General features: G+C 35.9%; 2 protein-coding genes across 2 annotated transcripts; one reads left to right on the top strand and one right to left on the bottom strand.

Annotated features, from left to right (window-relative positions):
* Positions 1 to 4,011: 4,011 nt before the first annotated feature.
* Positions 4,012 to 10,937, top strand: LOC133875208 (nucleotide pyrophosphatase/phosphodiesterase-like). Its single transcript, XM_062313250.1, has 12 exons — positions 4,012 to 4,356; positions 6,296 to 6,387; positions 6,762 to 6,834; positions 6,961 to 7,083; positions 7,287 to 7,379; positions 7,638 to 7,767; positions 8,055 to 8,136; positions 8,235 to 8,367; positions 8,613 to 8,818; positions 8,919 to 9,044; positions 9,677 to 9,986; positions 10,503 to 10,937. Exons 1-12 carry the CDS (start codon positions 4,150 to 4,152, stop codon positions 10,806 to 10,808), a joined length of 1,881 nt encoding a protein of 626 aa, XP_062169234.1. The 5' UTR covers positions 4,012 to 4,149; the 3' UTR covers positions 10,809 to 10,937.
* A 128-nt stretch (positions 10,938 to 11,065) lies between these two features.
* LOC133875209 (uncharacterized) lies at positions 11,066 to 16,844 on the bottom strand. The gene is made up of 8 exons (XM_062313252.1): positions 16,688 to 16,844; positions 16,112 to 16,543; positions 15,840 to 16,026; positions 14,951 to 15,201; positions 14,031 to 14,145; positions 12,571 to 12,663; positions 12,154 to 12,297; positions 11,066 to 11,533 (listed from the first exon to the last, which is right to left on the bottom strand). The coding sequence occupies exons 2-8, from the start codon at positions 16,474 to 16,476 to the stop codon at positions 11,417 to 11,419; spliced, it is 1,272 nt and encodes a 423-aa protein (XP_062169236.1). The 5' UTR covers positions 16,477 to 16,543; positions 16,688 to 16,844; the 3' UTR covers positions 11,066 to 11,416.
* Between the last annotated feature and the right edge of the window lie 673 nt (positions 16,845 to 17,517).

Here is a 17,517-nt window from a genome sequence, read left to right on the forward strand (position 1 = left end):
ACCTGTCAAATCGCAAATTATCTTACTGCTTTTATGCCACGTTTTGTAACCCTCTCCCTTCCTTTATCTTTCTTCCTTTTACTTTTTGTCAGGATACGACCTCGTAGCAGATTGATGTCTGCCACAAATCTCCAACACTTGAAGTCACGTGTTGAAGAAGTATTTCATGTTGGTAAAAATTTATATTTTAACCCTGTTTTTTCACAACTTAGAAGATTGTACACAAGCCAATTGTTTTTCATGACAAGAGTAAAATAAAAAGAAACATAAAAAATATTGGGTCTACCAAAAGTCTACACCTACCAAAAGCTTAGGGGAAAGGATACAGACATGTGGGGCGTCAGGAAAAAAGAGAGAGGAGAGGGGGAAGGGGTTAGCAAATGGGACTTTTGAGAGACGAAAGTGAATTCTCTCTATTTTAACCGAAATGATGAGGAATTGATCCATTGTAATGCAAGAAGCAAAATTGTCATAAGGAATAGACTACTTTCCATTTCAATTGAAATGAGAAAAAAAAAAAAAAAATCCGTTTGCGTAAGAGACTAGAAATATTTTGTTCATCTATGTGTTTTTACTCTTCTTACATCTTTTCTTTTGTTCATCTATGGTGTAAATTTATAATTATTAAATTTGTGAAATTTATATGTGAATTCTGTATATTTAAGTAGATTTTTTTTATTTTTTAAAAAAAATGGACAATCAGAGGCGGAACCACGTGCATGCTGGGGGAACGAATGTCTCCCCAAAAGTTTTAAAATTTAGCTTAAAATATATAATTTTATAAATTTGTCCTCCAAAATAATTTTTTTGTCCCTCTTAAAATTTTTTCTTTCTACTTTAATCCTTCTTTTATTTTGAAAAACCAAAAATATCCCTGCTCACAAGTCACAATCAAAGCCTGCACTGCCGGGCTGCACGTCTGCAAGCAGCAAGGACCATTACAGCATGAAGGGCTCATGTTTTGTGTAAGCTTTGTGTTGAAAGGAGGGAAACGAGTGGACAAGAGAAAGAGAAACGTGTTTGGCAAGCATTTTTGTTTTGTTTGTTTTGTTTTTTTGGCCAAACTCATTTTTTAATTAACAAACAATTTTATTTTATTTTTCATACAAGGTTTAAAACTTTTTTCATCTTTATATCACATTAATCAATATTTATTACTATTTTTTTAAAAAATAATAATAAATATTAATTGATTTGATATAAATATCAATATTTAAGTTATTAAAAAAGCATCTAATAAACACGAGCAATAATTTAAAAAAAAAACATATAATAAATACATGTCAATATTAAAGGTTGCTGTGTCTTTGGCCCGTTTGTAACGTGGGCCTACTGTAGTTGATGGAAAAAAAGACAAAGAAAAATTATGAAGTAGGGTTTGTCCAAAACAGCTACATTTTAACACGTGGGGTTCAGCATTCCACGTGAATTTGTACGGTAAAAGATAAAGTTGATTGTACGATGTTTATGATGAATTGATGGCATGATTGGCATGGGTTAAAAGTAGCTAGATATTTATCACTACACTCCAAATTCCCTTTTTGCTGCTAACCTCTCATTTTCTTAAGTCCTGACTATTTTTCCCTCCATCTTCAATTCCTTGGCATTCTCTTTTGTCTTTCTTTATGTTTTTTGTGAAATTTATAATTAAATTTGTGAAATTTATATGTGAGTTCTGTATATTCAAGTAGATTTTTTTAACCAAAAAAAAAAAAAAGAAAGAAAGAAAGAAAGAAAAAGAGAGATGACTACATGAAAGAGATCGTGTTTTGTGTAGGCTTTGTATTGAAAGGAGGGTTTGGCAAGCATTTCTGTCTTCTTTTTTTTTTTTGAGAAAAGAAAAAAAGAAAAAGGCAAGAGCTCATTTTTTACATTAACGAACAATTTTTATTTTTTTTTCTTTCATACAAAATTTAAAATTTATTTCAGCTTTATATCACATAAATCAATATTTATTACTAATTTTTTATAAAAAAAAATAAAAAAAAAAGGAAAAAAAGAAAGAAAGAAAAAGACAGAAGAATAGTCTGATCTGTTTGGTGACCATTGTTGAGAGAAATTTTTTTGTTGAATAGTAATAAAATGTAGTTGATGGATATAAAGTAGAAAGAGGTTTAAAATTATTTTATGGATAAATGAAACAATTATTTTGTAGTATTTATTATTATTATTATTATTATTTGAATAATAATAAAAATGATTGTTGAGATATAAAAAGTCCCTTCTTCCGATCACAAAATAGATGAAATAAATGAGAAAATGGATTTTGTTAAAAATAAAAAATTGAATGTTTGAAGGCGATATTTTTTTAGAGAAGTGAAAAAAAAAAAATAGAAAAGAGGGTAGGGGGTTATTAAACAGGGAAAAAATTAAAATTAAAAAGAAAGAAAAAGAAAAGGAAAAAGAAAAAGAAAAAGAGCAATAAGACTTCGCCAAAATGGTGCTAGGGCCTTGCTTTTTATGCCTAGTCCAGGACAGATGCTTTTGCCCTACAACTATAAGGTAACCAGAAGAGCATAATTACAAGGATCGTGATGGGTCCCATCACATGGATCTTGAGTTGTATATGTATTGTGCAACTTTATTGTCCTATTGTCCGTTTGGATGTTGAATACGAATATTATTCGAATATACTGTGCGAATTACGAGGTTTGACTTTGTGAGATAAAATTTAAAAAAATTTAAAAAAGTTAAATAAAATATGATTTATTTTTGAAAAAAGTTGAATATTATTCAACTTTATTCAACTTTTTATACGAACCATCGTGTCTATCCTCTAATGAAAAATACTATTTAGTAAATAATTATAATTGAAATAACTCGACAATAAAAATAATCTTTTAAATCAACATGACTTTATTAAAAAAAAAAATTAATAGTTAATTTTTATCATCTTAACTATATAATAATATACTAAATTGCATTTCTCATCCTTGAACAAAGAGCATATCCTATTTCTCCTCACATATATGGTGTAAGAGTATTCCCAATGACTTTTTCATAATTTTTTTAAATTTAACTTTAAAAATCTACTTTAAGGGTTTTAGCTAGTAATTTTTTTAAATCATCTAACAACAAATTCTCTAAATGTTTATCTACTTTAAATAAATACTATTTTTTAATCATTCACAATAACTACCATGAATACCATTGTCTTTAAATAAAGGGATAAATACTTTTTTACCATATGTGGTTTAACGACTTTATTTTTTGTCCCTTACGATTCATTTCGTATCATAGATGGTACATCAATTATGGCTAAGACAAAAATGATACCTTCGTCCAAAAATTTACAAAAGTCCATGTCATATGCCTTAAAAACCGTCACATGTTCATATGCATAATTAAAAAAAAAAAACTAAAAAAACTAAAAAAACTAAAAAAAATAAGAAAAAGCTTAAAAACTTATAAAAAGAAAAAGAAAAAAAGAAAAGAAAGAGGGGTAGCTGGAGCCGAGCCACCCCCAAAGGCCATGAGGGTGATTCAGCAACCCCCACAAGCTCAAAAAGTAATAAAAAAAAAAACAACACTCGAGTTAGGGTTTAACCCCTGGGAGTGGCCAAACTACCCCCAAGCCAAAAGGGGTGGCCGAGCCACCTCCATTATAGCCACCCCTCTTTCTTTCTTTTTTATTTTTAGTTTTTTAATTTTTAGTTTTTTAATTTTTAATTATTTAAATGGACAAATGTCTTTTTTTTTTAAGGCATGTGACGTGAAATTCCGTCAATTTTTGAACGGAAGTTGAACGGAAATACCATCTCCATCTTTAACCATAATCGATGTATTATCTACGATATAAATTGATATAAAGGTTTTAACTCACATGAGGTCACGTATTTAACGCTTAAATAAATATTATTTTCTCTACTTTGGTACGGTTTGCAAAAAATACTAATAAAAAAATTGTAACATTGTTTTGCTAAAGACAATCACACGTACCGTACACCAACTCCTTGCTCCTTATATATAGGTACTTGTGGTCTTCGCTTCTCTCACACACAGCCTAATTAAGCCTCCATTAATGGTTTCTCACATCTTCAGCTGAGTTTCCCTGCTTCTTTTCTCTATATTTCTTCCCTCGATCATTCTACTCCTTAACCTAAAAAACAAAAACAAAATAGTAATAATATACAACAGAAAGCAAAAGAAATGGAAGCAGACAGCTCTGAGTACTGGTTGAAGATGATCTTCAGGATTGTGCTCGTTTTGTGCCTGCAAAGTTTGGGCTTGGCTTCGGCTCAAGGCAGGGTAGGTGATGACATGCATCCACTTTCTCATATCAACATTCATAAAACTTCTCTTGCCCTCCGTGATTCGGTCTCCATTAAAGCCAACCCACTCATTCTAGGCTTGAAGGTACGTACCAATATTTCATCGATCTACATATATACTTTCCTTATTTTTACCCTCATTCAATTTTTCTTTTTCCTTACTCAGTTCCTTTTGTTTTTTTAATGTGATTGTACCTCGTTCGTTCCAATTCGATCTGCATTTTTAGCTACCCTACCTATATGTTGGTTTATGGTATTTACTTCATAAAATGTTGCTGTTGGTATGGTGACCTCACGCCAAGCATCAAAGGGAGCTGAAAGGACAAACAGTGACAGGTGGTTTTGTCGGACTCTCGGTGGAGCTCTTTAACCGTTTCTTCTCATTTTCAACCTTCTTCTAGTGTTTGATCTGCGGTCATTTTCAACCTTTTAGGAAAATGTACATATATTTTTTTCAAACTAGTCATCACATTATCAATGTTCATCACAAACTACTAATTATATCAATGTCTTTCATAAACTAAAAAAAAAAATGTCAATGTTTTTCCTAAACTACCAAAAAATATCAATGTCATCCCTAATCACAAAAATACCCTTAAAAAAAGTAAGTGTGTCTGAACCACCCCCATGTACATCTGACCGGGAGTGACTGAGCTACCTTTTAAGGGATGGATCGACCATCCCCAAAACTAATAGATCGAGCTGGTCTAGCCATCCTCAAGTGTTTTTTGGGAGTGGCCAAGCCAACCCCGTCAGATTCAGCGATGGCCAAGCCACCCCCTATAAGTTTCAAGGGTGGTCGATCTACTCCCCGGAGAGTGGTCAAGCCACCCCAAACAACGGTTGGAGGTGGCTGGTGCAGCTCTGCCACTCCTAGGAGTGCTTTTCAAACCACCCTTTATTTTATTTTATTTTTCTCTCTTTTTTTTTTTCTTTCAGTTTTTAGTTTTTTTTCTTTATGACGTTTTAGGGGTATTTGTCTTATTAAAAAAAATTATAATCATTTTTGTCTTTTTGTTGGCTTAGGGGATTGGACATTGATATTTTTTAAGAATTTATAGGGACATTGACACAATTGATAGTTGAAAAATATTGACAATGAAGTGGTATTTTGAGGAGAGTGTGTATTTTTTTTTTTCCTAACTTTTACAACAAATTTTGTTTACAAGTCTTAATTGGTGAAATGATTAAGCAAAAAATCAGACTTATCAATTTAATAAGTTAGTGGCCGACATGTCAATCATTCACTTTTATTAATTTTACCAATTATAAACTGTCATTTATAAAGAAATTATAATAAAAATTGTAATACCTCAAATATTTTTCTACTTGTATATATTCATGAACACGTGTACCCAAAGATTGGTCGATGGTTATTGAAGGATATTTTTGTGAAAAAATGATAAAAATACTCACAGTGCACAATAAATACACAACACCAAAGAGACACTAGAGTAGGGCCTACAAATTGGCCCCACTCTATTTTTTTTGTGAGGGAAACAATAACAATCCAAGTGGAATGCGTGTACTTTTGCCATAAAAACTATCCCATGACGTGAAACCTTCCATTCAATGGCGTTTGCCTCCAAAACAGCCAATTAATTAAGAAGGCTCGTGGTTTCTTAGAAGACAATTCATGCCGACTTTCTCTACTTCTCCTCCGTCCAAGCATTCCACTTCTCCTTCTTAGAATCTTAGTACGTGACGAAAATCTTAAACCCAAATGAAAATGAAAAAAGAAAAAGAAAAAAGAGTCCACGAATTGGTCATGCAAAAGCAGATTTTCGCATGGCGGCCGGAATTGGCCAATGGCCACGTGTAAAACAAGAAAATGACTACCGGTGTGGCACTGGCCGGAGGATGGCGAGAGCCTCCGACTAGAGGATTTATGTTAATTGGGCGCTTATATATGATATTATCAGCTCACATGCATTCAATTTTGATGTTCATGATATTTCAATATCTACAGATCGATAGAGTTAAGTCTTTGATGTGAGTTTTTCTTTATAATTATATGATTACAGGGCGAGGACACCGAATGGGTGACCGTGAATCTTGTAAACGCAGATCCTTCTGAGGATGATTGGGTTGCAGTTTTTTCTCCTGCAGACTTCAAGTAATCTACATCGATCTCTAGCTTTATCAGTCTGTACAGTACTCTAGCTATATAGTAGTTTTGCTTGGATATATTGGTGATGTAGCGTAGGTGTAGTGGATTGTAAAACAAACAATACTAGATTAACAATTTTTTCGAAAATTAAGAACCAATAAGGATTTGAAGTAAAATAGACAGAAAACCAGGAATACATTGTCATTTGATTTTTTTTTATTTATTTTTTTTAATGAAATATGACTTTGTAGCCCTTTTAAGTTTTAATAAGCTTTCTAACCCCACCAAGTCAGTTTTCCTCCATCCGATGTCGGAATCACAACATATAGGCTTTTTATTAAGACCGGTTTGATTGAAAACTGACCTGCATCAATTGGCAGCTCATCAACCTGTCCACCACTGAATGATGAAACCGAACTTGAAGAACCATATATATGCACAAGCCCGATAAAGGTGTGTACAATTTGAATTGAAAAACTTAGATTGAAGTAGCAGATAAAATTGGTAAATTCCTCGGATCGAGTTGGTTTTTGCTTCTCTAACTTATGTGATGGTGATTGGTGAGTATCTTTGTTGTAGTTCAAGTATGCAAATTCCTCCAATTCAAAGTATACAAAAACTGGCAAAGCTGTTTTGAAGTTCGAGTTGATCAATCAGCGGGCAGATTTCTCCTTTGCAGTTTTTTCAGGCGGGTTGTCAAATGTGTGTCCCTGGCTCTTTTGCTGTTCTTATTATACATGCATGCTTCATAAATATGTGCATATATTTTTGAACTGGACTAATTGTTAGTATCCTTGTGAAGGTGTCTATACTCATTTCATGTTACTGCATCGCTAAACTCCAGACTAACCAATTTTTCTTCATGTGTACTGATAAATAATTAATTATGTTATTGAATATTGCAGCCTAAATTGGTGGCAGTTTCAAATTTCATTTCATTTGCCAATCCTAAAGCACCTCTATACCCACGCCTTGCTCAAGGGAAATCTTGGGATGAAGTAAGTTTACCCAAATTAAAGATTCCCATAAAAACTTCTGATGTTTTTTTTTTCTTTTCTTTTTTTCGTTTATGATCTTTTTAAGTTTTAAGTCAGTATGTTTACAAGGAGTAGTTGTTAAAATTCAGTAAGACTTATAGTTTTGGCACTAAGAATATGATGCTTAATTATCCAAGTTCTTATGGTTTGGGCTTGCAGGGACATCTATACATACAATGTTACAAGCAGATTTTTATGTAAGCTTTTGATGTTATGCAGATGACAGTAACCTGGACGAGTGGCTATGCAATAGATGAAGCTGTTCCACTAGTGCAATGGGGTCTGAAGGGAGAAACTCAAACTCGATCCCCAGCAGGAACATTGACAGTTGATCAGAACAGCATGTGTGGTATTATTCATTTCATCTACCAATAATTTTACCCCACTGCATACTTTCCCTTATGAATTGCAAGTTGATCATACCATGCATGCTTTGATTTCTACTGTAACCTTCAAAGAAAGCAGAAAGACTCTTCTCAATAAATAATACTTCACTCTGGCCATTTCTATGCTTTCTTAGAATGCAATATTATAAAGTTTCTGCTATAAAATCTTCCCAAATGGGTTAGTTTTTATTTTCAAAGCATGACCTCTTGCCACTTCATTGCATAATGAGATTTCCTTGTAACTCTGCAGGTTCACCTGCAAGGACAGTAGGCTGGCGTGATCAGGGTTTTATACACACAAGTTTCTTAAGACATTTGTGGCCGAACTCTGTGTATGTTTTTAATTAATTTCATTTTCTTGACATAAAATTATATATCCTCCAGTATTGATGATATATGTTGACCGTTTTTATAATGGTATTAATTTCAGGTACACTTACAGGATGGGTCATCTCTTATCCAATGGTTCATGTATCTGGAGCAAAACCTTTTCTTTCAAATCATCCCCGTATCCTGGACAGGACTCGCTACAACGTGTAATAATATTTGGCGACATGGGGAAGGTAGTGTCTAGACGTAGAAGTAGATTAAGGTTAATAGATAATAAATCTTCCAAATTAAATTAGAGTTTGTGAAATTGGAGCAGAAGGAAAGCTTCTGAAAGATGTCATTTTCTGGTTTCTGCACTAGAATGGGAATAGTATTCAGAAAGGGGCTTGAGAACCATTGCTAGGATTTTAATGCACACCCTTCACTTTGCATCTGGGAGACTCTGTTGCTAGCTAAGTTGAGTTTCTGTATTTTTCAGGCTGAGCGTGATGGTTCAAATGAGTACAGTAATGCTCAGTATGGTTCATTGAATACTACCGACCAACTCATCAAGGACTTGAAAAACTATGACATAGTTTTCCACATAGGAGATATGACTTATTCAGATGGATACGTCTCACAGTGGGACCAATTCACGGCACAGGTGGAGCCCATTGCATCAACTGTCCCATATATGGTTGCAAGGTTTGTGCAACTGTTCATTGTTCGTTTCCATCCATACATGCATGAAAGTTACTTGATAATACTGGTTAAATAATCTTGTATGCATGTAATCGTCTTGCAGTGGCAATCATGAACGTGATTGGCCAGATTCAGGATCCTTCTACCAATATCCAGATTCAGGTGGGGAATGCGGTGTGCTTGCTGAGACCATGTTCTATGTTCCTGCTGAGAACAGAGCTAAGTTCTGGTAAATTGCATACATGTTTTTCTAGTACAGTATCTTATATGTTTGTAGGAATGTTGAAATATTAGGATGAGGCTTAGCAATAAATTGTTAAATTACCCACGTATCGGCTCGAACTCCATATTTATTTGAAATGGGATATCCCAAAAGTTTATATTGAAAAGAAAATGTGAATTTAATCATTTAATTAATACATTAACATAAATAAACTTTCTTTCTCAAGAATACACAGAGAGCATCCTCTGGAATTAGTACACAAAAGAAGGCAGATTACATACAAATGATTCATCAAAAGAACCACTAACTAGGGTTTCTTCACTCAGTGGCAATATTACTTGGTGTGTTAGAATCACACCCTAAGCACCGAACAACAATTTGTCTCCATGGGTGAGGTTTTGATTCCCACATTTTTTTGGGACCAAAACCTGGCCTTCTCTTCATTTATGGTATATTTGATATGTCAGAGATGTGCCAGCTAGAATTGGTAGGTGCTTTTATGTTTGGTTAAACTAGTTAGAATTGAAGGGAGTTTAATTCTGTCATGACTTGTCCAATTAGAGATCAGCTTGGTCCATTTTCCCAACATTCCTTTGTTTCTTATCTGAGATTTGTGAAAATGTTTACGAAATGTGCAGGTATTCAACAGATTATGGCATGTTTCACTTTTGTATAGCTGACAGTGAACATGACTGGAGGGAGGGAACAGAACAGTACAAGTTCATTGAGCATTGCCTTGCATCAGCAGATAGACGAAAACAACCATGGTTGATCTTTGCTGCTCATCGTGTTCTTGGATATTCCTCCAATTATTGGTATGCCCACGAGGGGTCCTTTGAAGAGCCCATGGGAAGGGATAGCTTGCAGAAGCTTTGGCAAAAGTACAGGGTGGACATCGCATTTTTCGGCCATGTCCATAACTATGAAAGGGTATGCCCCATTTATCAGGTAAATGTCCATGTGCAACTTTTGTCAAGCACACTTTGATATACAATTCACTTTTACCATTTACCATCATTTGGTTGCATTGGTAGTTTGAACAATGATATATGAAAATGCTCTTATGCAAGAGCCCGTCACAAACAGCAGAATAGTACTTTAAGCAATGCCCAGCAGCATTGATGAATTTGTTAGCAAGCTCTTACTAAAGGCATTGTAGTCTCTCTCTTTTGAATTTCCAAACTGTGGCATACCAAGTTTGAGATGAATTTATCTAAGGCTAACAATTTTTTACACGACTTACAAAGACGAAAGTCACAACATAAACCCAACACGAAATTAATGAGTTAATGTTAAGGGGTCTGACCCATTTAATTAAATGGATTAGGTTTGAGTTAACCTATTTAGTTTTATACTTATGTCTTGACATGACTCAAACCTAACACGTAAACACATATTGTCACCCCTACTTTCATGCCATGTCTCTAATTGTTTTTTCTTTTTGTCAATGCTGGTGGTGTGTAGAATCAATGCGTCAATTCAGAGAAGTCACATTATTCAGGCACCATGAATGGAACAATCCATATTGTCGTTGGAGGGGCAGGAAAAAGCTTATCAGAATTCGCCACAGCAATACCCAATTGGAGCATTTACAGAGACCATGACTTTGGCTTTGGCAAACTGACAGCATTCAATCACTCTTATCTCCTTTTCGAGTACAAGAAAAGCAGGGATGGAAAGGTATATGATTCCTTCACCATTTCAAGGGAATACAAAGATGTCTTGGCTTGTGTACATGACAGCTGTGAGCCCACCACCCTTGCAAATTGATCTGTATCTCTTAAAATTGTTCGAGGAAAACTTATGCCTTAAGATGTTTGGCACCAGTATCTGTTATTAAAGCAGGCTATGACTTTTACTTATTATTAAAGATTGTATGGCACCATGAATCCGCTACAATTGGCACCCGAATTGCACTCAATTCAGACAGCCCTATAGAGAGGCTGCCAGGGCAAGCAAGCCCCATAACTCCCCTTTTTGCCTCATAACAATTTTGCTGGACCAAAGTGTATTTATAGTATGGAAGAGGAAGGTAAAAGAAAGCGTTAAAAAGTTATAAATGTGAGAACACATCACCTCAGTACATCTTTGTACACTGCCGAAAAAGAAGGCTTACATACAATTACAAGTATATAAACTGACCGCTAGATCCAGAGTTGAGTTTGGCTTGTCTCTAGTGAAAAAATCACGAGAAATCCTCTTGTCAAAAAATAAAGCAAGCCATACTTGAACCACAAGTGATGGAAGCTTTTGAGAGAAGGAAGCACCCCAATGATCCCTTACATAATAATATATTTCTTCTATTTAGCAGGCAAACGCTAACAAAAAAGAAAAGAAAAAGAAAAAAGAACTCCTATCACTATCGTTGACAGTCACCATCAACCAACCATCTCCACATCAGAAGGCTTGTTTTCTTGATCAATTGATGAGCTAATAGATGCTAGCAGATCATCAATTTTTAGGGGAGAATGCCGAGCCATATACTGGAACATAACCTGCAAGAGTAAACTCCAAAAAGACACAAGTGTAAGCTTTTAAAGAAACCAGTTTACTTTAATATAGAAAGATTATAAAAAATGATGAGGCAGAAGAGGGGGGGAGAGAGCGCGGGGAAAACTAGCATTTTTTTTTCTTCTTTTGGGGTTAATAAAATATAGAAAGTAGCTAATTATATGAAGGCATGCACATATATATTCCACAACTCAAAGTCGCAGGATTGCAAGTACCAACTACAAATTACACGGGAGGATGAACAACTGAGGAAAATCTCCTCCGATCTTTTCGTCAGACCATAATATATTCAACGAGCAAACATGCTGAACATTCTTAAGGCAACAATCTTTCTTTTTTCAATTTTTCGTTTTCATGACGCTGCAAGGGTATAGGCAAGCTTAATGGGACAACGGCAACATGACCTTCCCCTTACAGAAGGTTCGGTCAAAAGAAACTATGCCAACTCCTCAATGGTGTTAAAATTACTGTTTTACAGCATTATTGCTTTTTCTTTTTCACAATGTGAGTCATTTGTTATCTATTTTGACTAGGTACGCAATATATAAGATGTATTAGGACCCAAATCAAATTCAATAAGTGATAATGTTTAATATCTACCAACCTTGGAGTAACTATCTGCAAAAGCACGCGCTCGATTGGACTTGCCAAGATAATGTAAATCAGCCTTCTCAAGCATCCCATTCACAAAACTCAACCCTCCATCACTGATAGCAAAACGCAGAAGATTTCCAGAACCTAACTCTGACTGAAAATTTAAGAAATTTAAGATACATAGAGTAAGGAATTGGCTTGTTAAACAAAAATAATGAGGAAAATCATATGGAGACTTGGCATCTTGCCACTGACCAAAATAACAATTCCCTCATGCATGGATGCCTAAAATTTTCTACTCTCTTTCTAGTATGTATTACGGCCACTTAGTATGTAAAGACAATCACTTGAATCAGTTGACACCATTACTCATCACATTATGCACCAAGTTGGCTAATCATCATTTTAAAGTCTAAACTAAACAAACCTTTTGCATAAAGCCCGCATCTAAGCAGCCAAATACCACAGGAGCTTCATCTGAGGTAGTCAAGTTTCCATTATCTTGTAGCTCCAAAACTACCTGATAAAAAAAAATTTTAAAAAAAAAAAACAAATAAAAAATTAGCTAATCACAATATACAGCTATATTTCATAATACATGTGTACAGAAACATTCATATGGTTTATGAAAACATTTAACTTCTCAAAAAGCTTTATGAAGTAATGAATTTGGTTGGCCTCAAAATCTGCATTTCTCTATAGTATCTTCTCCAACCTAGGCTACAAGATCAAACTTTCAAAAGAACATTGATGTTCATCACCTAGCTTGATAGAATATTTCATTTTCGACAAAAACTGTTTATCAAAGTCCATCCACCAGACTGCAGGTACATAATAATCTATTAGCATGAAGCATCAAATTAAAAGATGAACAATAGATGAACTAACCCAAGTCAGAACTTTATTTAAATACATTTCATGAACAACGTAATGGCATCAGTGACATCCATTTCAGCATGAAGCAATATCTGAGGGCAGGAGTAGTGCTCTTTTTCTTTGGTGGAATCCTTCTGGCTAGTATATGATATGAAACATGCAATAGAAAAACTGTAGAGAAAACAATGTGAGGGGTTTACTACCAAGGGACAAAAAGATTGCTAATTAATAAACAGAATGCAGAATCAGGTTACACAGACCACTCCAAGGTGCAAGTTTTGGCCCATAAACTACTTAGCAAGAGGTATCATGATAAAATCTGCCAAGAACACACATTTTAAACAAGATCCCGTGTTTGGCATCCTGATACCAGGGTTCAAAACAAGAAGTCAACAATCCATGTGTAACGACCCACCCCCAATGACACAATATTGTCCGCTTTTGGCTCCCCAAACCAGACTTCCCAGGAGGTCACCCATCCTGGGATTGCTCTCGCAGAAGCACGCTTAACTGCGGAGTTCTGATAGGTTCATGACCATCACGGCTTTAAAACGCGTTGTGTCATAAAGGGTGCATTTATACATATAAGCACATCCTCATTCTCAGGCGATGTGGGACGTCACAATCACCCCCTCTTTGGACCCAGCGTCCCCGCTGGCGTCCCTCATTGGGCTTGTGCACGCTCCCACCATCTCAGGCTGGACAATGGCTCTAATACCATTTTCAACGACCCACCCCCAATGACACAATATTGTCCGCTTTTGGCTCCCCAAACCAGACTTCGCAGGAGATCACCCATCCTGGGATTGCTTTCGCAGAAGCACGCTTAACTGCGGAGTTCTGATAGGTTCATGACCATCACGGCTTTAAAACGCGTTGTGTCATAAATTGTGCATTTATACATATAAGCACATCCTCATTCCCAGGCGATGTGAGACGTCACACCATGTCCAAGGTTCATAAGTTCCATCTAACGGTAATGCGATCGGACAGAGCTCAGTGACAAGATACCTGTTGTTGGCTTGGAACCTGTCCTTGACTATCTGTGTCAATGACATATTGACTACAATTCTCGTCCTTCCAAACTAATGCTAGTGGTGTATTTCCAGTCTGATAATGTGCATGCCTAAGAAAAAATAATCATGAAAATGGAATTAGGAAGGACGTAAAAATTAAATAAAATAAATAAAATAAAATTGCTTGGTAATTAACAAACACGGCAAGATATGAACCCCTCAACTCACCCACGACGTCATTAGGCCCAAAGGAATTGAATATGTCATAACTAATCTAATACAACATATAATAAAAGTAGGTTCAGTGATATGACAACCATGTCTTAATACACCGTTGGAAATCACAATGAGCAACAATAAGAGACACTAATGTAAAGTGACTGGAAATGTATAGATGTTAATCATGTGCTCCCTTGTGCATAGTTTGTTGTGCCCAAATCATAAGGTCAAACGGGAAAGCAGTAAATGAAGACTATCACAAGCACGAAGAACACAATCATGGACACAGTTCAACAATTTGCACATCTCCACAATAAACCAGTGAAAAAAAACATCAGCTTAACCCTCAACGCTAGTCCAGAATGAAACCCAATATGTAACCAAGTCCTAATGACACTACAAAAGAGCATACACACCCAACCAATGCCCTAGGACTTTCTAATCCTAATCAAGCAGGTAACTCTTCAATTTAGCGCAACCAAACCAGGTTCACATTAGGACCCTGCAGAAGCTTAGACTTACTTGACGCATAAAATACATCAAAACTTGGGCATCTTCCAACGATACGAACAACGTAATAAAAGGAAAAACGTATTTACAGGCATCATTGACCTATAATTTTACTCATCAACCAATGCAACATTAGAAACTCAAAGCATATAACATTGGCCAGCCTATCGAGGAAAAGGGTCTTACTTGTTATAAAATAACAAACCGTCCTTCACATAAGGGACTGATTCAGTATAAGTTGCAGACAGACCAGCCTGGTCACAATTGTACACCGGAACCAGACTAAACCTGTACCTATGATACTGTGAAGGCGGGTCAAAAGCACCAGTCTCAGCAAGCTTAGAGTTCAACCAAAAGAACCTGAACTCCGCCGAGCAGTCATAAAGCGAGTAACCCCGCCAGCAAACCATGTCGATCACATAGTATGTCTGATCCGCCTGCAATCCACAACCTCAATTTGATCAAAAAACTCATCAATAAAAGAAAATGCTTAGTATATGTTCGAGTTTCACGTGTAATGGAATCTATAACGTTGTTGATCCCAAGTTGTTCTTCCGTGTTATGTCAAGACCTAGTTAATATAACATTTTGGACAAAGTTTTCCTACAAACTGGATCGAAATAAATTCCGACGATACAGTCCATTAAACTGATAAAGTTAAAAAATGCATGTGGGAATCACATGCTCTAAAAACATATCGAGATCCCCTGCAATGCCCTACCCCTTGCAATCAGATAGGTAATTGTGAGAAGTCCCGATGAGCCCACCTGCTCGAGTAGGGGGCCAACTTGTCCGAGCATTTGCTCGGGCAGGTGGGCCCATCGACGCTTCTTACAAATGCAAGAAATCCCCCCGATCACTCTAAGAACATATATAAGTTTAGGATCCCTATCGCTTTAACAATATCTATCATTTTAATAGACTAGTTTGGTGAAAAACTTTGTCCTAACATTGTTGACTCCACTTCGATCTGACATGTCATATTAAGGTCTCACATTTTGTATCAAGGCCTGACACAACGTTCTGACATACATTAAGGTCTAAGAAAAATGAATGGTAATCCTAATGCATATACCTCGTGAAAGATGCAGTCCAGTATAGTGTATGATTGGGCAGAGCCTGAAGCGTCTCTGGTCCTAGCTCCGTTGGGTAGAGCAGACGGGAAACGGTGCAGCATTGAACCGTTCCGTAATCTACTAACTGTGGTACCATTAGACGAAACGACAAAGCATCGCTTCCCAGCAGGCCTTGCAAAGATATACCTATAAGCAATAAATCAAAAAATAATAACAATTAACGAACAAAAAAATAAATTAATAGGAAATGATAAAGAAAGAGAATAAGAACCAGTCTTGAGCGAGTTGATCGGGGACGTCGATCATCCACTCGGGAAGCATCAGCTGCCTAGCGAACCACTTCCGAGCTTGGGCCCCTTTCAGCTTGGAGGCCTCGCGAATATCGAACTCACTCGGAGAAGCAACTTGCTCGGTTTCGGGCGCGGGTTCGGGCACGGACTCGGGTTCGGGTTCGGGTTCGGATGTGGGTTCGGGGTGTGGGAGCTGGAGGTAAAGGAGGGTGGAGGCTAAGCAGCGGGCGTGGTGCTGGGCGTCACGACGATTCTGTGCTTGGCGCTGCAAGGAGAGTTCCCTGCGCCTCTGCTGGTCAGAGATCGCCGGTCGTTTGAACGGACGGCGAAGATCGTGGGGCGCCATGGTCTAGCTTCGTCCACCTTCTCTTCTACGGAATTGGCCGCCTTGCCTTTGCTAACAATTGTATGCACTGAAAAAGAGGGAACCGTTTATAAGGAGCAGGTGATGCAAACTATCTCTTGGGATTTTCGAACCAGAATCATAAGTCGACGGCGTTTTAAAAGAAATACTGACGAGAATCTCGAGTTGTGCTGTAATTGGAGTAAAACATTACCTGGTGACGTTTTGAATTAGTGCACGCACTTGTCTGCTGTTTCTGGGCGTTGATGGGGTGTTGCTGTTTGCTTTCAAGGTGTTTGTTGTTTGGTTGCTGCCGTTCTGGTGCCCTTTCTTTGTGTTTCAGCTTCTTTTGCTCAAGGCCGAAGGGAAACGTGTCGTGTGGTTTTAAAATAATGTTTAAAAAATGCAATTTTATATATATATATATATATATATATATATATATATATTTTTTTTTTTTTTTAAAGTGCAATTTTTTCAAAACGTAACCTTAAACAATATAATTTATGCGATTTGATTAAAAATTCCACTTTTTAGAGTGCAATTTTGCAAATTAAAAGTATAACAATTTAGAAAAAAACATTAGTTAGATCCGCGCTATCATTTCAAAATAATTAATCAATTTGAAACTTTTTTATAATTTCTTATAAAGCTCAATTTTACCTAGTAATTAAACAATATAGGACTTAATATCTATGAATATTTTTATAAATCACTCCCTATATGTGAGCTACTCATCTCTTCTCAATATGAAACTGTGGTGTTACAAAAATTGTGATTCTAAAGAAATTGCAGAAAAATGTATTATTTGAGAATATATTTTTTAAAAATATATCGTAGATACCTGCATTTTAAAATTGTGCGTTTTAAAATCGAAAACATAAAGGGAAACTTAAATATATCTAGTCTAGTGGTTTCACTAATTTGCAATTATCTCTTTGGGTTTCACTTTGTGATTGACAACTCTTTGGAGCAAGTAAAAAACACAAATAAATTTATGAACATCTTTTTCGTTAGAATTTATAAAACTTGACTGAAGTCGTT

The sequence above is a fragment of the Alnus glutinosa genome, chromosome 8 (assembly GCF_958979055.1).
Source record: "Alnus glutinosa chromosome 8, dhAlnGlut1.1, whole genome shotgun sequence".
Taxonomy (NCBI): Eukaryota; Viridiplantae; Streptophyta; class Magnoliopsida; order Fagales; family Betulaceae; genus Alnus; species Alnus glutinosa.